Source organism: Myxine glutinosa, chromosome 1 (genome assembly GCF_964187855.1).
Source record: "Myxine glutinosa chromosome 1, kmMyxGlut1.1, whole genome shotgun sequence".
Taxonomy (NCBI): domain Eukaryota; kingdom Metazoa; phylum Chordata; class Myxini; order Myxiniformes; family Myxinidae; genus Myxine; species Myxine glutinosa.
In genome coordinates this window covers 77,049,125-77,074,092 of record NC_136261.1, presented here as the reverse complement: position 1 = coordinate 77,074,092, position 24,968 = coordinate 77,049,125, and the positions used below count along the sequence as shown (strand labels likewise).

The following is a 24,968-nucleotide window of genomic DNA, read 5'->3' as shown; positions in this document are numbered from 1 at the left end:
GAAGTCAAGGTCAAATAGTAATGGTCAATTTCAAAGCCTGTTTGGTTTCATATTGGGCCACAGAAGACATGACACGGAAATATCAAATCTCAAATTTAATGCAAACACTTACAAAAGAGGTAATATAGCGACCACTTTACTATTCTACAAATTTATGCCACAATTGTTAATAGATGTTGTACTGATATTAGTTTATGAGTCTATACTGGCATCATCACCATCCTCATCACCCTCATCTTCTATGTTTGATCTCTTGGTCAGTGGATTGAGACACAGTTGGCCAGCTTCACAGGCACAGAACACTGTGCAACCGATGAGGCTACATTTGCAATTTCCACCCTTACAAGCAGATTTTTCACATCCACACCGTACCATTTCAAGGATCTCATCAGGGGCCAGTTTTGTTCCTTGTGTGATGGTGCAGGGTTTCAGGACAGAGCCGTCTTGCTCCCATCCATGGTCTTTTGGACTGAGTTGTGGTGGTATGCCGGACATGGCTGTCAGCCAGTGCGCCACTTGGTAGTGCGCTCTCTTGATATTTTCTGCTACTGCTTCAGTTGTAGGTGGTAGACTACACAACTTTATAGATGTGCCAGCTCCTGTTTTATTCTTCCACATTTTGAGGCGGCACTCGGTCATTGATTTACATTCAGCATATGTCGTGCCAAAGCAGGCAATCAGGAAGGCAGTTGCTGAGCTGCAGATCTCAGTAAGATTGGCTTGAGGATCGCCAACGATGGACAAACTCTGTGGGTCAATTGTTTGAAGGGCCTTGAGTGCCACCTTTTTACCTATGTTGTAGGTTGCTGCGACAGTATCAATCCCTGTTTACGCATGCATTACAAGAATGGCCCTTGCCCTGTCCTTGTTCTTCTCGGCAGTGGCTCTTAGATCTACAATCGAACGATCTGCACGAGGAGAGCTCATGAATAGAGGACTTGTACACTTGTGTGAGACATAGAAATGGAGGAGAAGAATGAATACATCTGTGTCATCTGAGATAACTTGAACGTTCTCCCCCATCGCACACCGTGATATGGCATGTTGAACGAGGATGGGATCAGCTTCTTCATGGCTTGATGAGAGATCTGTACGCTCCCGACATATCCCCATCATAATCTCTAGAGGCACATCACCTACACCTACACCTGCGAGAGTCAAACTATGTCCATTCTGTGTGGTGGGTTTGTTGAAGTCAGGATCCAGCAGGGCTTCAGCAACCATTCTGTTTAGCTGCATCTTGTTTTTGCAGACACCAAGGATTGCACTCTTAGGTGGTGTGGGCATGTCTGGTTTAAGTATGTGGATTCGGCTGGTTCCCTGCTTCTCCTGTCGGAGCAGGCGACAGTATGTCTTTGTACTGTTATCAAAGTATCTATCAAAGACAAACACGACATTTCCAGCCACCAATGCCTGCTTGACAAAGACCTTGAGTGCATCGATATACAACTGGAGTGCACCAGTTGGCCAGTTAATGGTCCACAGCAGAGCAGACACATCGTACACAGCAGTGTCAGCAGTAGAGATTGAACGCTTTGAAGTAGTGATTTGGAGAGCAGTTTTCAGGTTTGACTTTTGTGATACTCGCATCATTCCAGCTGAGTCGAATAGCGCCGGAGGATAGGCAGCAAGCTCCGTGCTCAGACAGGCATCTATGGGTACTGATCGGTTGCTTGACATCAGACCTATGATCCTCGCATAGATCATTTCCTGATCATACAACTTCTTGCCACCCAATGTTACATGTTTCTTCTTGTCATGCATAGTTACAATGGGCTTTGATAATTTATCATAGAAACCTGAAGGCCAGCTTTTCCTGAACTCTTTAACCATTGTTTGGCCAATGTCCACAGCATTGTGTGCATTTATGTCTTCATGTGCCATCTCACCTGTGACAATGTTCAATAGTTTACCATTTGGATGTTAGTCGGGATCCAGTGGATCAATAGCTAATGCAAGAGTCCTCTGTATACTTGCCCTGTCCTCCTTATCAGCTGCAATTCTCTTTGCTGATTCCTCTTTGTGAAATTTAGCTATGGGAGGCTCATTATCTGACATTCTGTTGAGACTTGCACAGACCTTGCCACAAATGGCAAAGCTGAGTGCCCACTTTGTCATCTGAGTATCATTTACAGCAAGGCCTGTAGCTCCTCCTGGCCCATGGCCGAGACGCATATATGTGGACTCTATGAACTGATCTGTGAAAATTGAGTTGTTGAACCCCGGGATGAGACGAAGACCACAGTCATTCTTGAGCTCTTTCAGGCGTTCTGCAGGGAGCGACTCCATGTGGTGGATGTAGAACGAGCCATATCTCAGGTAATTGTAACAGCCTGCAGCTGCAAAATAGGGCAACATAGCTTTTACTGCTGCCAGCTGAAGTGTGAAGTCTTGCTCATGCGCTCCTCGAACGAATGCAGTCATAATAAGCATTCCTTTTATCAGAGTGTCACTCCACAGCTTTGTGGTCTTGTTGCGTTGAGACCGTTCATTGAGGCAGTTGAGTAGGTCAACCATGCTTATTATTCCTGGATTCTGCTGTAGAAGATTCTGGAGCATCTCCTCTGTAAGCATTCGTAGAGCCCTGAAATTTTGAGGGTACTTCTTCCCGCTCATCATTTTGTCCACGCTGCCAAATGTTGCAGAAAGAATTGATTTCAGGGCAAGAGAGAGGATGATGCAAACGGCATGAATAAAAGCCATGAGAGTGTGCATACCACCAAGTAGAGGGATGGTATTCCTGAAGTAAGAAGGAGAATGAAACAGTATGTCTACCGTGATCTTGTATAGTTGCTGATCTACAGTAAATATTCGGATCTTCTGTCCCGTCCCTGGAGGAGGGCAACATAACTGGCCATGTCATTTTATTGGTTTGGGGGTCAAAATTGACATAAACATTGACCTTGTACAAGTGACCTTGACCTTGAAATGCTTCGGTCACCTCACAAATCGATTCAGCAACCTAGGAAACCTATAATTTGATAGTAAAACCAACAAAATCAACCCATTAGTTGCTGAGATGTGCTAGTGGTTGTTTTGCTAGATGCTGGTGGCAGCCATTTTAAAAATACGCAAATAAAAAAAATGCCACCGCCTAAATTTAATGTTATCATCCAGAAATGTTGACTAGGGGTCCCAAGGATGCCAAAAATACAAAAACCTCTATGACTTGGTTTTTGAAGGGGTTTAGTTGGATTTTGCATGTTTTCCCCCTGACTAAGAGGCATTATGTTTTTGGGTTGTCCGACCGTCCGTCCGTACATCCATGATAGGTTTTCGTTACCTTGAGAACGGCTGAAGGATCTTGGTTAAACTTGGTGCCGGTATGGATAATGAGGTAAAGATCAACTGATTATATTTTTGGGTCATGAGGTCAAAGGCCAAAGGTCAGAGGACATGTTAGGTAAAAATCCTGTTACTGCAATAACTTGTGAACCAGTGATGGGATTCTGACCAAAGTTGGTACAAGTATGTATTATGATGCAAGGATGAACTGATTATATTTTGGGGTCAAGAGGTCAAAGGTCAACGTCTAATAGGTTTATAACTTGAGAACGGCTGAAGGGATCTAATTCAAACTTGGTACAGATATGTATAAGGATGTAAAGATCAACTGATTAGATTTTGGGGTGAAGAGGTCAAAGGTCAAATGTCAGGCGTCCTGTCAGGTAAACATTCTGTTACCGAGCTAACTTGTGAACCAGTCATGGGATTTTCACCAAACTTGGTATAATTATATGTTATGATGCAAAGATAAACAGATTCAATTTTGGGGTCAAGAGGTCAAAGATCAGAAGTCATGTTAAGTAAAAATTCTGTTTTTGTTCTAACTTGTGAACTGTTGATGGGATTTTGACCAAACTTGGTATATGTATATACTATGATGCAAAGATGAACTGATTATATTTTGGCATCAAAGGTGCCTGGTGTTGGGCTAGCGGCTAGGGTGCCGGCTTAGGATCCAAGGATCCTGGGTTCGAATCCCGGTCGATTGCTGAATTAACGCCAGGGGGGTTGACTCAGCCTGTCATCCTTCCGAGGTCGGCTAATTGAGTACCAGTTCACTGGTAATTCCATGTTTGTCGTTAAAGGCGGCAAAAAGGGTTGGCGTCAGGAAGGGCATCCGGCCGTAAAACATTGCTTCAAAAAGGGGACCGAAAAACAACAACAACCACGGTTCCCGAAAAAGGCCAACCCCCGCTTTGCGGGGGAAAATGGCCTCTAAAGGTGGTTATTTATTTATATATATATCAAAGGTGAGGAGTGAGGTGATTTTCTGATTTTGGTGAGGTCAGAGGTCATGTCAAGTAAAGATGTGATACTTGAGACAATCTAAATGGATTTAAATCAAGCTTAGTACAAGTATGTATAATGATGTAATAATGTGGGCACAGGCCTATCGGTCGACGTCATAACGTTGAAAAGTATCGTTCTAGTTCTTTATTGTAATTGGAAAGGATACATATAATGTGTTTTATTACAAATGATCAGTCTATGATGTGTTTAAATGACAAGTGTAAAGCGCGGCGTTACGTGCGCTGCTTGCGAGCAAGGAGGAAGCGGACAAGCGGTAACTTATAAGCGTCTTTATTTCAGGAGCTCACTGTAACACTAAGCTGCTCAGGGCTGCGCGCCCCATGTATATCGTGAGGCCACGCCTCTCTCCCTGGCGTGGCCCATCCCCACTTGGTGTGCGGGGTGATGTCACCACGTCAGTGCTTTCGTGTCCGCCACACGCGCCCCCCCAAAATCCCCGCGCACCTGAAGGGTCAGTTTGCGGGGCAAACGGATGACCCGGCCGAAGCGCCCCCTGGCGACTGGCGGCGTCTGGGATGCAGGGATGCCATCTGGGATGCCTCCGGCTGCAGGACCGGGGGGCGGCGGGGCTGGGCGGTGCCGGGGGTCCGCCCGCAGGGGGGCGGCCCCGACGCGGGGGTCGGGCCACTGGCGGTGGATGGTCCACGTCGAGGTGGGATGGTCCACAGAAACGCGGTCAGGAGTACCGCCGATGTCCAGGGTGAAGTGCTTCGCCCCGGTCTCCAGCACGCGGAAAGGCCCATCGTACGGGGGCCGCAGTGGTGTCCGGTGGGCATCGTGGCGGACGAAAACGTACTCCGCCGTGCGAAGCTCCGGGGCGACGTGCGTCGGTGGGTGCCCGAGGCATGCCGTTGGCACCGGGGCGAACCTCTGGGTGGTCTGTTGCAGAGCGGAGCGCTGCTGTGCCGCGGACCATGGTGCCGTGGAGTCGGGGAGGAACTCGCCCGGCACCCGCAGCGGTTGCCCGAAGACCAACTCCGCCGCGGATGTGCGCAGGTCCTCCTTGGGCGCCGTCCGGAGGCCCAGCAGGACCCAGGGGAGCCTGTCGACCCAGCCGCCGTCGCGGAGGGTGGCCCGGAGCGCGGCCTTCAATGAGCGGTGAAATCGCTCACACAGGCCGTTAGCCTGGGGGTGGTAGGCCGTGGTTCGGTGCAGCCGGACCCCGAGCCCCTGCGCGACCGCCCCCCAGAGCTCCGAGGTGAACTGGGGGCCGCGGTCGGACGAGATGTCTGAGGGGGCGCCGAACCGGGCGACCCAGGTGGCGATGAAAGCCTGCGCGACATCGGCCGCCGTCGTCGACGCCAAGGGCACGGCCTCCGGCCACCGGGTGGTGCGGTCCACCATGGTGAGGACGTGGGTGAAACCCTGCGAGGGGGGCAGAGGTCCCACCAGGTGCACGTGGACGTGGTCAAACCGGCGTTCCGGCACCATGAACGGGGCCAACGGGGCCTGGGTGTGCCGGTGCACCTTGACGCGCTGGCACGCGAGGCACTTCCTGGCCCAGCCACGGACGGCCTTCCGGAGGCCATGCCAGACGAACTTGTCGGCGATCAACCTTTGGGAGGCCCTCGCTCCCGGGTGGGACAGGCTGTGGATGGCGTCAAACACCTGGCGCTGCCAGCCCGCGGGCACGATGGGGCGAGGACGCCCGAGGGAGACGTCGCACAAGAGGGCCGCGCCCGCGCCGTCCAACGGCACCTCGGTGACGCGGAGGCCCATGACGGCGGTCTGCAAGGCCTGGACGTCGGGGTCAGCGGCCTGGTCCGCTGCCATCCGGGCATAGTCGATGCCGAGGAGGACTGCGTGGGCGACGGCCCGGGAAAGGCAATCCGCTACCGGGTTGTCCTTCCCCGCGACGTGCCGGATGTCCGTCGTGTACTCGGACACGGCCGAGAGGTGACGCTGCTGCCGGGCCGACCACGGCTCGGTGACCTTGCCCATCGCGAAGATCAGCGGCTTGCCCATCGCGAAGATCAGCGTATACACAACTCGAGCGAAGCTGCCGGTGGTCGACGAAGGCCGTGAACGCACGGCCCTCGAGCAGATGGCGGAAGTGCCTGACCGCCAAGTGAAGCCCGAGCAACTCGCGGTCGAAGGTACTGTAACGGCGTTCGGGCGGGCGAAGCTGCCGGCTAAAGAACGCCAGCGGTTGCCAAGCTCCATGCACCCATTGCTCGTGCACCGCGCCCACAGCGTAGTCCGAGGCGTCGGTGGTGAGGGCGATCGGTGCATCGGGCGCCGGGTGCGCGAGCATGGTGGCGTTAGCCAAGGCGAGCTTCGCGCCCGTGAACGCCGTGTCCATCTGCTCGGTCCAGGTAACGTCGCCTTTGCCCGGCTTACCTCGGAGAGCTTCGTGCAGGGGGGCGCAGGAGCTGGGCGATACGGGGCAGGAACCGATGGTAAAAGTTCACCATGCCCAGGAACTCCTGCAGCCCTCTGATCGTGCGGGGGCGCGGAAACCCCTTCACCGCCTCCACCTTGGCCGGCAGGGGGACGGCTCCGTGCCTGGTGACACGGTGCCCCAGAAAATCGATTATGGCGGCGCCGAACCGGCACTTTGCGGGGTTCACAATCAGGCCATGCTGGCCCAGGCGTTCGAAGAGCGTGCGGAGGTGGCGTAGGTGCTCTTCGCGGGATGCGCTGGCGACGAGGATATCGTCCAGGTAGACGTAGACAAAATCCAAGTCGCGCAGGACGCTGTCCAGCAGTCGCTGGAACGCCTGAGCCGCATTCTTCAGACCGAAGGGCATCCGCAGGAACTCGAAGAGTCCGAATGGCGTGATGACCGCCGTCTTCGGGACGTCCTCCGGCCTGACGGGGACCTGATGGTAGCCGCGTATGAGGTCCACCTTCGAGAAGAAGGACATACCCGCCAAACGGGCGGAAAAGTCCTGAATGTATGGGACGGGGTAGCGGTCGGGAGTCGTGGCGTCATTGAGACAGCGATAGTCCCCGCACGGTCGCCATCCCCCGCCGGGCTTTGGCACGATGTGCAGCGGCGACGCCCAAGCGCTCTCTGAGCGCCGAACGATGCCGAGTCGCTCCAGGGTAGCGAACGCCGCTTTTGCCACCGCCAGCTTCGTCGGCTCGAGGCGGCGTGCCCGGGCGTAGACCGGTGGCCCGACGGTGGGGATGTGATGGGCCACCCCGTGCTTGACGGCCCCCGCCGAGAAGGTGGGCCGCGTGAGGGCCGGGAAGCCGGCGAGGAGGCGGGTGAATGCTTCCGCTGCCGGAAGCGTACAGACCAACGTGGCCGGAACCGAACCGTTCGGCAAGCCGCTCGTTGAGCTGCTCGACGAGCTGGGCAGCGCACAAGCGAGCGAGCTGAACGTCTCGGCCTGGACAAGACGTCTGCGCTTTACGTCGACCAGGAGCCCATTAGCGCACAGGAAGTCCGCGCCAAGCAGTGCCATCGGCACGTCGGCGGTGACGAACGTCCATCGGAAAACCTGCCCTCCGAACCACAAAGAGAGGCAGCGTTTTCCGTACGTACGGATGGGCGTCCCGTTTGCGGCAAGCAGCGCTGGGCCCCCGCCCGTGGCGTGCTTGTCTGACGTACTGGCGGGAACGACACTCGCCTGCGCTCCCGTGTCGCACAGGTAACGGCGCCCGGATAAGGTGTCCGTTATGAACAGCAGGCTGCTCGAACGGCCGGCGCTCATCGCCACTATTGAGCGCCGGCTCGGGCGTTTCCCGACCTGTTGAAGGAGCATGGTGGATGACACTGCCGAGCCTCGTGGCCGAACTTGGCGTGGAACCAGCACCAGGTGGTGGAGCTGGAGGAGCGCGGCTGGCTCAGCCAGGCCGGTGGAGTTGGCGGGTTTCCCCACGGTGGCGGTTTTCGCCGAGGCGGTGGGCGGGGCGTGGCGGCGGTCACGAGGTGCGTATCAGCATGCTGCGTATGCTGTGTAAGCTGATGCTGTGGATCAGCATCATCAGCAGCATCAGCCTCGAGGTCCGTGACGGCCGCAAAGTACCTGTCCGCCTCGGCTGCCAATGCTCGGGGTTCCGTTAGCGCGGTCCCGGCCAACGCGAGGCGAACCTGCGCTGGAAGTTGTCGACGGAAAAGCGCCCGGAATAGAGAACCGGGGGCTTCGTCGCCCAACAGTGACAGCATATGGTCCATTCGGACCGACGGGCGCGTGTCGCCGAGCTCGGGGAGATCCAGGAGGCGGTCGGCCCGTGCGTCGTCCGTGAGGCCGAACGTGGCTAGGAGTAGCCGCTTGAGTGCCTCGTACTTGTGGCCGTCCGGTGGGTGGCGAAGGACGGACACAACTCGAGCGGCCGTGCCAGGCCCGAGGGAGGCGACGACGTGGCAGTAGCGCGTGTCGTCGCCGGTGAGGCGCCGAAGCTGAAATTGGGCTTCGGCTTGGACGAACCAGACTTCGGCCTGGGCCTCCCAAAATTCGGGAAGTTTGATGAAGTTGGCCATGGCAATGGCGTCGTGTGTGGAAGGATCCGCTCCAGCAGATCCAACGTCGAGGGTCACCAGTAAAGCGCGGCGTTACGCGCGCTGCTTGCGAGCAAGGAGGAAGCGGACAAGCGGTAACTTATAAGCGTCTTTATTTCAGGAGCTCACTGTAACACTAAGCTGCTCAGGGCTGCGCGCCCCGTGTATATCGTGAGGCCACGCCTCTCTCCCTGGCGTGGCCCATCCCCACTTGGTGTGCGGGGTGATGTCACCACGTCAGTGCTTTCGTGTCCGCCACAAGTGTATATTTTGCTGATGTTGGAATTGTATAAAACTAGGGCATGCCCGTACTATATATATATATCTAAAATTATATCCCCCCCCCTCTATTTACATGAAATGGTTTGGTCCATTCGCAAAGCCAAAGCGAACGGCTTGCGAGTACGGTGACAATCCCCCCCCCTCTATTTACATGAAATGGTTTGGTCCAAAGCGAATGGCTTGCGAGTACGGTGACAATCCCCCCCCTATATTTACATGAAATGGTTTGGTCCAAAGCGAACGGCTTGCGGAGTTTGGTAAAGAAATCGCCATAGCTCGGTAACTACTTGTCCGATTAATTTCAAACCTTGAAAAGGCACATCCTCGGGTCCCCAGCAATATACCTGGCAAGTTTCAAGTATATCGGACCGGTAGTTGTCGAGAAACAGCGGTCGCATACACACACACAGACACACACAAAGACACACACACAGAGATTACTGGAATTATAGATAGATGAAGGTGACACCTCCTTCTCAGTTATGCGTTTCATAAGTGCTAAAGTGTATAAAGAGTTCCAGGGTGATAGTTGAGCCTGCCAGGACAAACTAAAATTGTGAGACATTCTACTAACCCCATTGACAGCTTAACTTAGCTTAAAGATTGGTATAGCTATGCTGCAGAAAATAATTGTATTTCAAGTACTTTTAAAAACAAAACCACTGCTTTATATATAATGTCAAATCCACTTTACAAATAGTACATCAAGAGTCCAGCTGCTAAGTGATGGTTGACCCTTAGCCCTACCAAAGCATGTTGGGATGTGATGAGGTGTGATGTCATGGCAGGTGTCACGTATGTCCAATGGAACGGTGATTGCAGCACTGGAGAACCACTCCCCTGTAGCGAGCCTGTCAGCCGTGGTCGCAGCTGGCAGCCGGCACGAGGATCTGAGCCTGCTTGGCAGTACGCATTGCCTTCGTGCCAGTGCTTTCCTGGTAAGAAGAACCTTAAAGCATCGATTCCCTTTATTCATTCATTTAATTATACAGCTAAATAAAAAACAAAGAGCTAAAGTTCATGAAGGAACATGAGTATGAGTATGAGCATGAGTATGAGCATGAGTATGAGCTTGAGCATGAGCTTCATGAGTAACTCGCGACATCATGAGCATGAGCGTCGACATAAGGTGGACAAATCAACATGGTAATTGTGATTTTACCTGATTCCAGCTTCGTGAGCTAAATATTTGGATGTCAATGCAAACCTCGTAATGTTTCTCATTTACAACTAGAACGGCACTCGGTAGAGCACATACTTTCACCAGGCTGAACAGTTTACGTTTTGTTTCCCACTAATAGGCTGGATCTGGAAACAGACCTGAACCAAAAATATAATTGGCTTGTTCATGTCACCTAAGCAACTCCTCCAACCAGTTTTGTCATTCGTCCAAAACGTTTTGAAATATCATGCTATGTAACAAAATGTGTTTCATAAATGTATGTGATGGGTTCATATAGTAAAGAAAAGTAAAGGTACCTCTGTGGGGTGTTCTGTTTTTGTGGTGCTTTTTTGAATTTTTTGATAATATCAAGAACACAGAACGGATCAGGACGTAACAGAACGACAAGAACAGTAGAATACGGGGGGAAGGGAGAAGGAACACACCAACCACAGGTTTGAGGGACAAAGTGGAGGGAGATTTAGATAAATGATGGATGTGGGGAGGACATGGGAGTGAACACGATGGATACAGCTACAAACTCAGTCACAGAAGTGGAAGTCAAAACTGGAAAACCTCAAAAAGTTGGGCTTGGGGAGGGTTGATGAGGATAGAAAAGATTGTGGTTGTGGATGGGTGATGACCTGAGATGGTGGTGAACAGCTTTCTTGAAGCCTGGAGGGAAGAAAGAGATTGAGCGAGATTGAAAAGACTGAGTATATTGGTTGCACAGGTTGGGGGGGTGGGGGGGGGAGATTTAGGCAAAACAAACCTTTGTTTCATGATGTACAGTTAGACCCCACTAATCGCGGTTCCGCGTATTTAAGGGTGATAAAATGTGACCTGTTTCTCTATTTGCGGAAAAGTGTCCCACAAATTCGTGGTTTTTCTTCTATTTGTGGCCGTGTTACGCCAAATCGCGGGTTTTTGTTTTTCCTATACGCGGTTTTTAAGGGGCGCAAAAAAAATAATTTCACGAGCCGCTCGCTTGACACATTTATAAAGTCCATCTTTCACCAACCATGCATAAGGGAGGTGGACATACAGAAAACAACATCGACGAGCCGCGAGCATGACTTGCTTCTGCATTCACTGCTGTGTGCTTTATGATTTCATGACTTTCGCGGCCGCAAATTTTAGACGCACTATAATAGAGAGCTTCACGGGATGTTCCACCAGCTGCATAACACGTCATCACCATGAGTTACTGCACAGATTGAAAACACTCCTCGGTGTCTATTAGTGCAATTAGCTGTCTCCCTTTTCCCCATTGAAACTGGCACGGCATGCATTCACGGATTTTCATCGACATTCGTGGGATTTCTTGCCATTTCCGGGATTATCGTCGACATTCTCATGTTTGCCTTGCCATTCACGGTTTGTTCCTCTCTATTCGCGGATTTTTGCAACTCGGGAACCTATTCCCCATTGTTTTCATTGAAACAATGCCCCGCTATTCACGGTTTCGCAATTCGTGGATTTTCCAGGAACGTATCCCCCACAAATAGCGGGGTCCCACGGTACTAAAATATTCAGTGTACTTGATTAATTGATGAAACATATTATCTATATGGCTCATGGAGGAGGCTTCTATCTGTACAGAACATGAATGGATCAACGTACCTGTACTGTACATGAATTACGAGGACACTGCTAAGCAGTAGCTGGAGCACAGGGGTAATGGTAATTGAACCTGTGTTGACAGCAAGCAGCTTGTTGCATTGCATTAGACGAGTGCTTAAACAGATGCATCAAATGAGTTGGCTTGCCATTTTTATTTTGGAGCATCAATTACAAGATCCTGACTGACTTTTCTTTATTTTTATTTTGGAACATTATTATCCAACCAAAGTAATACACGATGATATTGGTACTATCCATCATATTGGATTGATGCAGGATGTACAATTTGTTTATAATAATTAACAAGCTAGGTTGGCCAGTTTGTCTCTGCCTTGGGCAAATGATGCAAGTGATAAACCGACTTTTCGGCAAAGAGTAGCTGTAAAGTGTAAACGTGTAATCACTGGAGGCATATAATAATGTAGGGATGTTGTGAGCAACCCAACGATGAGCAGTTGTGGTCTTTCCCTGAATACCCGTGCCTTTTTGTTCATGTTCATGTTTGGGCTTGGGCGACTATATTGTGAACGTCTTCTTGCTTCTCGTGAAAGTTGTTGCTGATATCGGTGTTTGATAATGGATGAGGAAATCAGAAAGGAAATCAGAAAATAATTGGAATGTTGAATACAAGTGAGAATGCATGATTGTTTTGAATTATCGTTCATATCTGCTGCTTGTTTGTCTTCGCAGACAAATCGAAGGACAAGCATGTTTAAGATCCAACGGTGCATTGACATGGTTGGTGGAAACCTCGAGTGAGTATGGTGCACCCAAACCGTAGATAAACGCCTCCCTGGTTTATTTGTGGATATTTTTGTTGGCTAGAAATGCCTATAATATACAAGTTCAGTCGCCAGATATAGATCGTTTTTATTTATTTATAGATTTTAGTACGGACACTCCTAGCTATTCGTCTGGGCTCCAGATTCCGTATGAGCACCATTTCTACTTTGACCAATCATGACAAGCTGCAGAAGCTTTCTGCACTTATTCTTAATTTCCTATATTCCTTGAATGAAATTAAGGTGGGGGTACAGAATTTCAAACATTGGAAGATTAAAAATGTATACGTGCGATCGTTTTGTAAGTTTGGGTTAATTTTGATTTGTTGTTTTGGACAGAAAATAAAATTGATCATCGTTTTAGATGTTATGGTGAATGTATTTTGCTCTATTGCACACACACACACACACACACACACACACACACTCGCACACACACACACACACACACAATTTATGTTCCATGAGTGATAATGATATTGAAGTTGCACTCGTGTGATGAAATATGCGCAATGTCTGCACATGCACAGTTTTTTGTTGCAATTTTTCTGCTGTTACAAAAGTTGTACAGCATTTAGCGAGATGTGCAATAATAATTTATGGCATGTCCTGTCCTTGTGCCTTTTTCAAGAGTTGCATGTTGTGAAAGTGTCTTTTTACCTCCACCACTGAAGATGGACCGAGGTTACGTTATCACCCCTGTTTGTCTGTCTGTTTGTTTATCTGTGAGCAGGATGTCTCAAAAAGGCACAATGACAAATTAATTTGATTTTGGTGAAGATCTGGATTTGGATATGAGAACTAAAAATATATATATATTTAAAGTGATTCTTTACCATTGAGAGATAGGGTCAAAATGATACATAATGTGATGTTTCAAAAGGTTGTGGATGGATTTGGACGAAACTTGGTGGACCGGTTGTGTGACTAGGACGAATCGATTCGACTTTGGTGAAGATCTGAATATGGATTCGGATATGGGAATTATTGAAATTTTAAGTGATTCTTCACCATTGAGAGATCGGGCGAAAAGCGATATATAACATGATATTAAAAAAAGTTATGGATGATTATGACTAAACTCGGTGAATGAGTTGGTTAGGTGATAAGAACAAGCCGATTAGCTTTTGGTTCAGGTCTGAATCCAGATCCAGCCTATCATTGGGATATAAAACAAACTATTCAGCCTGGCAGAGGTATGCACTCTACCAAGTGCAATTCTAGTTACCCTCGCCTGAGGAGAGGGTGTTGCATTTGTGTCTGTCTGTCTGTTTGTTTGTCCGCACAGAATAAATATGATTTTTTCTGCAACCGTTGGTCCGATTGACAGGAAATTTTCACCATAGGTGCAACTCCACCTGTAGAATTTTTAAATGATAATTATGACGTCATAGGTCACGTGGTTCGGCCGCCATCTTGGAAAAAACCAAAAATATTTGCACCTCTATCTCCGAAAGCGCTGCATCGAAAAAATTGAGACATGGCGCATTGTAAAGAACTCTCCATGTGGAATAACATCTGTAAATGATGATGTCATAGGTGCCTCCATTATGACGTCATAATTTGACAAGTACAAAACTTCATCCGATCAAGATGAAATTTCTTCAGCATAATCTGGGAATAAATTGGTGGAGAAAAAAAAGAAAATATGACCATCGGTCACGTGGTTCGGCCGCCATATTTGTTTTAACACAATAGCCTTAAAAACCACTGAAAACACATCCTGGCGAGGGTCTGCAATCTCTGATTGCTCTTTGTTTCAATTGCGATGTGTTTATTTTTGGCTGCTTCTTCTATTTTCTAAAAGCCCAGGAACCTAACCCCCTTTTTATTACAGGCTCTTGGTTTTAACTATCATGGCATTTTCCAGGAACGATATTTTAGATATTTATACAAGTATTATATAAAATGTTAATATAATGGCAGGTCAGATGTTCATACAAGGGCAGGCTTTAAGCCCATCTGGCCTTGTACCTGACACTGTGATTGTGCTGTGCTAATTTAATTGGCTGTCACAGCCAGCCAGATGTTCTTATAATGGCATGCTTTTGCCTGCTTGGTGGCCTCGCGCTGATCCAGCAATCGTGCTGTGGGCTGCACCCATTGGTTATCACCATCAGGGAAATTACCATAAAAGGACAGGCAGACGATGTCGGGGATTTAGGAAATGTAGGGAGGGGAAAGGTGGGGCTTAAACACAGACACTTGGGTGGGGAGACTGGAGCTTTCTAAACATGGTGCATGATCACGTTTTATAATTACAGGAATTACACCACACTTGCGCAAACAGATGCTCTTTTTTTTTTGTACACCAAGTCGAGGCTCATATAAGAACTAACACATATAACATATAATAAATGAAGCAGGAAACAAGAGGAGATGAGAGAGGGAAGCACAACAGCAGTGAGGAACAGGGACATGAGGAGATCTTTGGAAGAGAGGGGGCTTGCGGTGAGTACACGGGATAAACATGATGGACACTACGGGGGATTTCAGGAAAGAAAACAGGGATTTGAAGGAGGTGGGTTTGGGGTGGATTCAAGGGAATGGAAAAGATCAAGGTTTTGTATGGGGAAAGATATGAGATCATGGTGAACAGCTGTTTTGAAGACCTGGAGAGAAGAATGGGATTGAAGAGAGTGTTTTCCATAGGTGGGAAAAAGAGGGATGAAAGAGTGAAGGTGAGGTGAGCAGAGAGTCTTGATTTTGGAAGTTTCACCAGAAGTGAGTTGCTAACAGATCTTGTGCATCCTGCAGGAATATTTGGGGGACAGAGCAGGGGGAGCTAGACCGGTGATCATCAAAAACATTTTCACTCACATGGAATGATGCCAGTCTTGGTCATACATTTATCACGTTTGCATATTGTTTAGAATGCACGTTTTTGTACTTGTAGGAGCTGTCATTCCGAGCTGGTGCTCATTGCTTTCTAAAGAGAAAGGGTTAATTAAAAGGATATTTTATATTTGTTTAGCCTCTTATCTAGAATGTGCATTGATTCGGTTAATTGTCTCTTCATACAACCTGCTTCCCTATCTGAACTCATTTCAATGTCTGTAACCTTTCCCACAAATCTAATATTTGTCTCATCAAAGCCCCCAAGGTATTTTTTTTTTGTAATACTTTGCTGGGTTGTCATTGCAGAATCACCAGCACGAGAGAGTACACAATGTACTCAATGAATGCTCTCCGAGACCACATGCAAGTATTTTTTCATACACTATGATCTTGCTGTGTCGGAGTGGTGACCCATCTAGGATTGTAACTCTATTCATAGAATCTGCTTCAGCAGTACAAGCACTCTGTGTGGACTATAAAGCACAATCCATGACCTTATCTACAGTCTTGCATCATGATGGAAACAAACTTCCGTGTCATACAAGAATTGTGCAATGAGTTTGTTTGAACAGGTTATGTTTGTATTACATCACCATCTGGAGAGGCATGATAACTCGATTGTAAATGTTCTTCCTTCCTGAATTAGAGATTTTATCTGCATTTAAGTTTAACCAAACTAAAAAGTTGTTCTGGCGCATTGCTGACAAAAGAGCTTTGATATGTGGCGCATGACCATTGATTGCATTATAAATGAAAAAAAAAAAACTATATATAAAGGAGGAGTGTCTGTCTGTCTGTCTGGATGTCCGCTTATAACTCAAGAACTACACATCGGAGAAAAGTTGTAGACACAGATTCGGAATCAGCATAAAATTCCGGTGGTTATAGGGTACTTTTTATTTTAATATCAATGGTTTAAAAAACTGCGCCAGCTGCAATTCCATGGTGTAGTTTGTGGCGGCGCTATTGCCCCTTTCCGATCCCATGACGCATTGCGGTTCCGATTCGCGATAAGGTCTATGCGCTATCACCGACACTTTTCCACCTTTTCCATACCTTTTAATCAGATTTACCTTATCGTCCATCGTAACCACATTACGCTTGGAAACACTAGCATTATCCTTCTTCGGACCCATGGCTAACACAGACACAGTAAAGGAATACTGTACGTCGCCTCTGTTTTGAATGAGAATCGGCAGTTGCGCGTACGTACAGTATACTGTACGTACATATTTATATTTTTTTAATGTGCTTTTTATTGTATTTTCAATTGTTTTTTAGCTTCTTTTACTGTTAATTTATGTACTATTTTATTTATTTTAAATATCTTTTTAAGGAAAACAAATGTTTTCACATCCGTAGGAGTGACGTAAAGTCGCACATAATGACGTTCGCTGCCCGGTCATGAAAGAAATTATGATTCTCTTGACAAAGTGACATGCAGATCAGGCAGTAAACCTCCCAACTGAGTTTCTCAACAGTCGTCAGCCTCAATTCTAAAATCCTTAATTTTCATCCTATTGACTTGAACTTTGAATAGGATTTACATATCGGCTTACTGAATTAAACCACCAACTATTTTTGAGATCGGTGTAGGCCAAAAGGTCAACGTAGGCCAAAGGTCAACCACTCTTTTTTTTAGTTTCTAAAATCCTCAATTTTCATCCGATTCACTTGAAATTTGAATGGGATTTACATATCAGCAAACTGAATTCAACCAACAACTATTTTTGAGATCACCATAGGCCAAAAGAGCAGCATAGGCCAAAAGTCAACAACAATTTCAAATTTCTAAAATCCTCAACTTTCATCTGATTGACTTGAAATGTGAAGACGATTTGCATATCAGGTCACTGAAATTGAACCACCAATTCTTTTTGAGGTCAGCATAGGCCAAAAAGTAAACATAGGCCAAAGGTCAACAACTTAAGGTGAAGTTTTTAAAATCCTACATTTTCATCCAATTTACTTGAAATTTGGATAGGATTTGCATATCGGGTCACCTAATTCAACCACCAATTATTTTTGAGGTCTAAAGGTGAAAATATCAATATGGGCCAAATTTCTAAAATCGTCAATTTTCATCTAATTGACTTGAAATTTGAAGAGGATTTGCATATCAGATCACTGAATTAAACCACCAATTATTTTTGCGGTTAACATAGGCCAAAAGGTCAACAACTTATTTCAGGAATATTTCAAGACATATTTCTGGCGCAGGGGCAATCAATGAAGGTTGTAGGCTACACATGGGAGAACAAAACGTGGAATCGCAGGAAGAAGGACATTCCAGTAGACAATTATCCTGGAGTTTATGCCAGCAGCGCAATTGGCAGAGTCTACACAGTTCATCCAAAGAACAGAGACTGTTTCTTTCTGCGCCTTCTCCTGCACACTGTCAGAGGTCCAACATCCTTTAAAGATTTGCGACGGGTTAATGGTCAAGATTGTGCCACCTTCTGCGATGCCTGCCGACTCCATGGTCTATTGGAAGAAGATGAACATTGGAAAAACGCCATGGATGAGGCAGCAGTCTCACAGGCACCAAACAACTACGGCAGCTGTTTTCCATCATATTGGCAGCATGTGACATTCAGGATCCAGAGAAGCTCTGGGAGGACCACAAAGGAAATATGTCTGAAGACTTTCTTCACTTGGCCAGATGTCAGAACCCTGGTGTGGATATTGATTTCAACTGTGCAATCTACAATCAAGCCTTGATTGAGCTAGAGAAGCACCTGATTGCCTGTGGAACCACTATGGCAAATTGTAGAATGCCCCAACCAGAAAACAGCATTGAGGGAATGGCTCAGGGGCTTCTGAGGGAAACAAACTACAACATGGAAAAGCTGACCACATTTGTAGAGCAGAATGTCCCAAGAATGGTTGAGGACCAACAGCAAGCCTTTACTTCTATCCTGAAGAGTGTTGATGATGATGCTGGCAAGATATTCTTCCTCGATGCTCCTGGCGGGACAGGAAAAACATTCCTCATTAATATCATCCTGGCCAAGGTTCGTCAAAATTCGGAAATTGCTCTGGCTGTGGCCTCAAGTGGAATTGCAGCTACACTTCTTGAAGGAGGAAGGACAGCACACTCAACTTTCAAACTGCCTTTGGATTTGACCAAGCAAGACACCCCAACCTGCAACATTAGCAAGAATTCAGCAAATGCCAAGATCCTTCAACAGTGCAAAATCATCATCTGGGATGAGGCTACTATGAACAACAAGCAGGCATTCGAAGCAGTGAACAGAACACTCCAATATATTCGCAACAACAAGAAAATCATGCGTGGTGTGACAACTGTTCTGGCTGGAGACTTTCGTCAGACTCTCCCAGTCATCCAACGGGGCACAAGAGCAGATCAAGTCAAGGCCTGTATCAAGTCTTCTTATCTCCTCTGGCCACATGTGCAAAGACTTACCCTGAATACCAACATGAGAGTCCACCTTCTTGGTGACAACACTGCAGGGGCGTTCTCAAGCCAGCTTTTGAAAGTTGGCAATGGCCTATACCCTCAAGATGCATCAGAACAAATAATTCTACCATTTGGACAGTTTGTTGAAACAAAAGATGACTTGATCAAAAAGGTCTTTCCCAATATGGAGACCCAGTTCCAGGACTCATCATGGCTTGCCGAAAGAGCCATTTTGGCCCCCAAGAACAATGCTGTTCAAGAGATCAACAATTTGCTCCTCCACCAACTTCCCGGTCATGAAATAAATTATGATTCTCTTGACAAAGTGACAGATAAAGATCAGGCAGTAAACTTCCCAACTGAGTTTCTCAACAGTCTTCAGCCTCAAGGACTCCCAACACACAGGTTGATTCTCAAGGTGGGAGCACCAAGCATGCTTCTAAGGAATCTTGATCCACCAAAGCTGTGTAATGGAACACGAATGACAATCCAGCAAATGATGCCGCATGTCCTAGAGGCAACCATCCTCTCAGGACAATACAGAGGAGAGAAAGTATTCATTCCAAGGATACCACTTATTCCACCTGACCTTCCATTCTCCTTCAAGAGGATTCTGTTCCCCATCAGGCTATGTTTTGCTATGTCCATCAACAAGGCGCAGGGGCAATCAATGAAAGTTGTAGGCCTGAACTTCACAGAACAAGTGTTTGCCCATGGCCAGCTGAACGTGGGCTGCTCGAGGGTTGGAAAACCAAGCAATCTTTATATCTTGGCACCAAGTAAGAAAACCAGAAATGTTGTATACCCAGAAGTTTTGAGAAATTTAAAATTGACAAAACGTCATGTAGGAAATGTACTGTGATATTGCTCTAAAATATACATGTTCTTTTCATCATATATTTGTCTTATTCTTATTCAACCCGGGCGAAGCCGGGTACCTCAGCTAGTATATATATATATATATATATATATATATATATATATATATATATATATATATATATATATATATATATATATATATATATATATATATATATATATATATATATATATATATATATATATATATATATATATATATATATATATATATATATATACATACATACATACATACATACATACATACATACATACATACATACATACATACATACATATATATATATATATATATATATATATATATATATATATATATATATATATATATATGTAATATATATTATATGTAATATATATATATTTTTATATACACGATCGAGGCTCGTGTAAGAGCTGACATTAATCGCACAAAAAAAAAAACGGCTACACAAAACATACAATAAAGGGAGCGGGAGACAAGATGGGGAGAGAGAGGGAAGCACACAATTACAACAGCAGAGAACAGGGACATCGGGAGATCTGTGGAAGGGAGAGGGCTTGAGGGGAGGAATCATGGGAAGGGGGGGGGGGGGGGGAGGTGGGAGAGGTATAAAACACATGGACACTGCTAGGACTTCCAGGAAAGAAGTTGGTATTTCAAAAAAGTGAAAACTGTGCTTTTTCTGGTCTTTATCAATGATCTCTCTGACTCTCTGGAAAATCCTCTCTATCTCTTTGCTGATGACTCCACTCTCTGCCGCTCCATTCCTCTTCCCTCAGATAGGCAGTCTGCAGCCTCCTCACTCTCTGAAGACCTGGACAAAATCACAGACTGGTCAAACAAGTGGAACATGTCTTTCAATCCTGCCAAATCTCACTCTCTTACTATGTCTCTCCGGAAAGATCGACTGGACAACCCTCCCATCTACTTTCTCAACAATCCTCTCCAAGAAGTTCTGTCACTCAAGCTTTTGGGTCTCACTATCTGCCATGATCTTTCTTGGGAAAACCACATTTCCAAGCTGGCCTCCAAAGCCAGTCGCCGACTGGGCATCCTCCGTCGTGCGAAGTCCTTCCTCGGCACACCTGAGCTCCTCACCACATACAAGGCTTTCATCCGCAGCTCAATGGAATACTGTTCTCCCCTATGGGCTGGTGCTCCTGCCTCACACCTGGCTCGGCTTCACGCTGTTGAATCCAAAGCTTTCAAAATCATTGGAATCTCCCGCGATGAAGCTATCTCTGAGGGCCTTTCACTCACTCACCGCAGGCAGGTAGGTGGTCTTTCTGTCTTCTACCGACTCCTCTCCGGCCTTGCTCCCCCAGCTCTCTCCGTGCTCTGTCCCCCAAATATTCCTACAGGTCGCACAAGATCTGCCAGCAACCCTCTGATGGTTAAACTGCCGAAATCTCGGCTCTCTGCTCACCTTCACTCTTTCATTCCTCTTTTCTCCCGCCTGTGGAACAAACTCCCACACTCCCTTCAATCCCTCTCCTCCCTCCAGGTCTTTAAAACAGCTGTTCACCACCATCTCTTATCTTCCCCCATCCATAACCTTGATCTTTTCTACCCCCACTAATTCACCCCAGATCCACCTTGTTTGAAATTCCAACTTATTTCCTGGAAATCCTGGCAGTGTCCATATGTTTATACCTCTCCCACCCCCCCCCCACCCCCTTCACATGCCTCCCCCCCTTCCCATGCCTCCCCCCTTCACATGCCTCCCCCCCAAAGCCCTCTCCCTCCAACAGATCTCTCGATGTCTCCATGTCTCTCGGTCCCTGCTCTCAAATGTTGTGTTTGTGTCCTTCCCCCTCTCTCCCCATCTTGTCTACCGCTCCCGATGTTATTTGTTTTATGTGTCTGTTTGTCTTTCTGTGTGATTAATTTTCGCTCTTTCACGAGCCTCGATCTTGTATACAAAAAAAAAAAAAAAAAAAAAAAAGTGGATCTGGGGTGAATTAACGGTGATAGAAAAGATCAAGGTTTTGGATGGGGGAAGATGAGAGATGGTGGTGAACAGCTGTTTTAAAGACCTGGAGGGAGGAGTGGGATTGAAGAGAGTGAGGGAGTTTGTTCCAGAGGTGGGAGTAAAGACGAATGAAAGAGTGAAGGTGAGCAGAGAGTCTTCATTTTGGCAATTTCACCAGAAGAGGGTTGCTGGCAGATCTTGTGCGACCTATAGGACTATTTGGGGGACAGAGCACAGATAGAGCTGGGGGAGCTGGGCCAGAAAGGAGTCGGTCGAAGACAGAAAGACCACCTACCTACCTGCGGTGAGTGAGTGAGTGAAAGGCCATCACAATCAGCTTCATCGCGGGAGATTCCAATGATTCTGAAAGCTTTGGTTTCAACAGCGTGAAGCCGAGCCAGGTGTGAGGCAGGAGCACCAGCCCAGAGGGAAGAGCAGTATTCCATTGAACTGCAGATGAAAACCTTTTATGTGGTGAGGTGCTCAGGTGTGCCAAGGAAGGACTTCACACAATGGAGGATGCCCAGTCGGCGACTGGCTTTGGAAGCCAGCTTGGAAATGTGGTTTTCCCAGGAAAGATCATGGCAGACAGTGAGACCCAAAAGCTTGAGTGACAGAACTTCTTGGAGAGGATTGTTGAGAAAGTAGATGGGAGGGTTTTCCAGTGGGTCTTTTCGACCGTAAGTGTGTGAGATTTAGACATAGTAAGTGTGTGAGATTTGTCAGGATTGAAAGACATTTTCCACTTGTTTGACCAGTCTTTGATTGTGTCCAGGTCTGCAGCAAGTGAGGCGGCAGACTACCGATCTCAGGGATGCGGAATGGAGCGTCAGAGGGTGGAGTCATCAGCCAAGAGGTAGAGAGGATTTTCCAGAGATTCATTGATGAAGACCAGAAAAAGCACAGGGCCCAGAACACTGCCATGGGGAACTCCAGCCTGAACAGGAAGGGGAGATGAGAGAAATCCATTCATGGCCACACGTTGACTACGACCAGAGAGGAAGTCCACAAGCCATGCATGGAGATTTCCATGGATACCATAGGAGGAAAGCTTGGTGAGCAGAGCGGGGTGCCAGACAGTATCGAAGGCACGCGATATGTCAAGGGAGACGGCTCTGATTTCCTGTTTGACATTGAGGACCTCCATCCATTGTTGAGACAGAAGCAGCATATCCAGAGTAGATTGACCCTGTCTGAAACCAAATTGATGATCAGGGATCAAGCAATTGGAGAAGAGGAAGGATTTGATATCCGAAAATTTCTTAATTTTGAAATGTATTTCGCAATGGATGGAGGAGTCGTGTCTTCCTGTACCACTACAAATTATTCCTGCCATTTCCCTGAACTTTCTCTTCTCAACTTCACCCACCATAATCACCTCGGAGGCCATCGATGTACGTGGGGTGGGTTGTGGGTGACAGGATATGTGTACGAATTGTGATGTGTACGGATATTAGGAGCTCCACCTCATAGCAGCACACGCCTGGGTGACAAATGGAATCTGAGGCAAGTGAGGTGTGAGGACGCTGTGAGGACGCGTCAGTATGAGCTGCCGCTGTGAGGACGCATCAGTACGAGCTGCCGCTGTGAGGATGCGTCAGTACGAGCTGCCGCTGTGAGGACGCGTCAGTACGAGCTGCCGCTGTGAGGACGCGTCAGTACGAGCTGGCGCTGTGAGGACGCGTCAGTACGAGCTGCCGCTGTGAGGACGCATCCATCAGTACGAGCTGCCGCTGTGAGGACGCATCCATCAGTACGAGCTGCCGCTGTGAGGACGCATCCATCAGTACGAGCTGCCGCTGTGAGCACGCCTCAGTACGAGCTGCCGCTGTGAGGACGCCTCAGTACGAGCTGCCGCTGTGAGGACGCCTCAGTACGAGCTGCCGCTGTGAGGACACCTCAGTACGAGCTGCCGCTGTGAGGACGCCTCAGTGCGAGTTGGCGCTGTGAGGACGCCTCAGTACGAGCTGTCGCTGTGAGGACGCCTCAGTAGGAGCTGCCGCTGTGAGGACGCGTCATTACGAGCTGCCGCTGTGAGGCCGCGTCAGTACGAGCTGCCGCTGTGAGGACGCGTCAGTACGAGCTGCCGCTGTGAGGACGCGTCAGTACGAGCTGCCGCTGTGAGGACGCCTCAGTACGAGCTGCCGCTGTGAGGACGCCTCAGTACGAGCTGCCGCTGTGAGGACGCCTCAGTACGAGCTGCCGCTGTGAGGACGCCTCAGTACGAGCTGCCGCTGTGAGGACGCCTCAGTACGAGCTGCCGCTGTGAGGATGCCTCAGTACGTCCCCGCAGAACCAGAAGGAGGGATGCTCGCCAGCTGCACCGGTTAGTCCGCAATGGCCATACCAAGTAAGCTAATCGGCTTAGGGCTGAGTGGCAGCAACTGACAAATGTGCCTGTATCCAGAAGGCTAGTCAACCAACAACTGGTTCAAGCAGGCTATCGTGCCAGGTGTCCCCTGAGAAAGCCACGCCTGACCAGACAACACCGCCAGCGCCGATTGCAGTGGGCCAGAGAGCACCGTCAATGGCAGCCAGGACACTGGAATCACGTGATCTTCAGTGACGAGTCTAGATTTCTGGTCTATCGTCAAGATGGCCGCGTCCGAGTGCGCAGACAAGTGCATGAAGCCTAGAACAAAGATTGTATAGTGCCAAGAGTCCAAGCTGGAGGTGGTGGAGTGACCGTTTGGGCTGCTTTTCATGCAGGGGGCAAAACTGACCTGGTTGTTCTGAATGGAAAACTGAACTAGTTCAAGTACAGGGCCATTCTGGAAGAAACATTGCTTCCATTTGCTCGTGCAGCCTTTTGAGGAAACTTTGTATTCCAAGATGACAATGCATGGCCTCATCGTGCTCGCATGATCCAACACTTTCTTGCTGACCGTGGTGTAGAGCATATGGAGTGGCCTGCCATGTCCCCGGATATGAATCCCATAGAGAACTTGTGGGCAGAATTAACGCGTCAAATCGACCACTTGGACCAGCAGCCAACCTCTGTGCGTGAATTGCAGCAGGCTATTGTCACTGCATGGCAAGCGATTCCTGTCCAAACCTTGGCAAATCTCGTGAACTGCATGCCTCAACGTGTATGTGCTCTCCTGAATGCTCGTGGGGGTTACACGAAGTACTGAACTGTAATTTTACTGTCCGTAATCCCAGTCGTAATTTAACTTTTGTTTTTGTTGAAATTTTTTTTGGCTAATCTGCAAAATAAAGAGATACTTCTGGAAAACGTACAGAAGTTTAACAC

At 47.8% G+C, this 24,968-nt stretch overlaps 1 protein-coding gene across 1 annotated transcript in view; it reads left to right on the top strand.

The window, feature by feature from the left end:
* The window catches only part of UQCRC2 (ubiquinol-cytochrome c reductase core protein 2), a 131,762-nt gene that overhangs the window by 60,719 nt on the left and 46,075 nt on the right, over positions 1–24,968 (top strand). Inside the window, exons 3-5 of the mRNA XM_068113783.2 lie at positions 9,838–9,987; positions 12,525–12,589; positions 15,761–15,817. Of these exons, the coding sequence (XP_067969884.2) occupies positions 9,838–9,987; positions 12,525–12,589; positions 15,761–15,817 (272 nt within the window). The remainder of the gene's footprint in view (positions 1–9,837; positions 9,988–12,524; positions 12,590–15,760; positions 15,818–24,968) is intronic.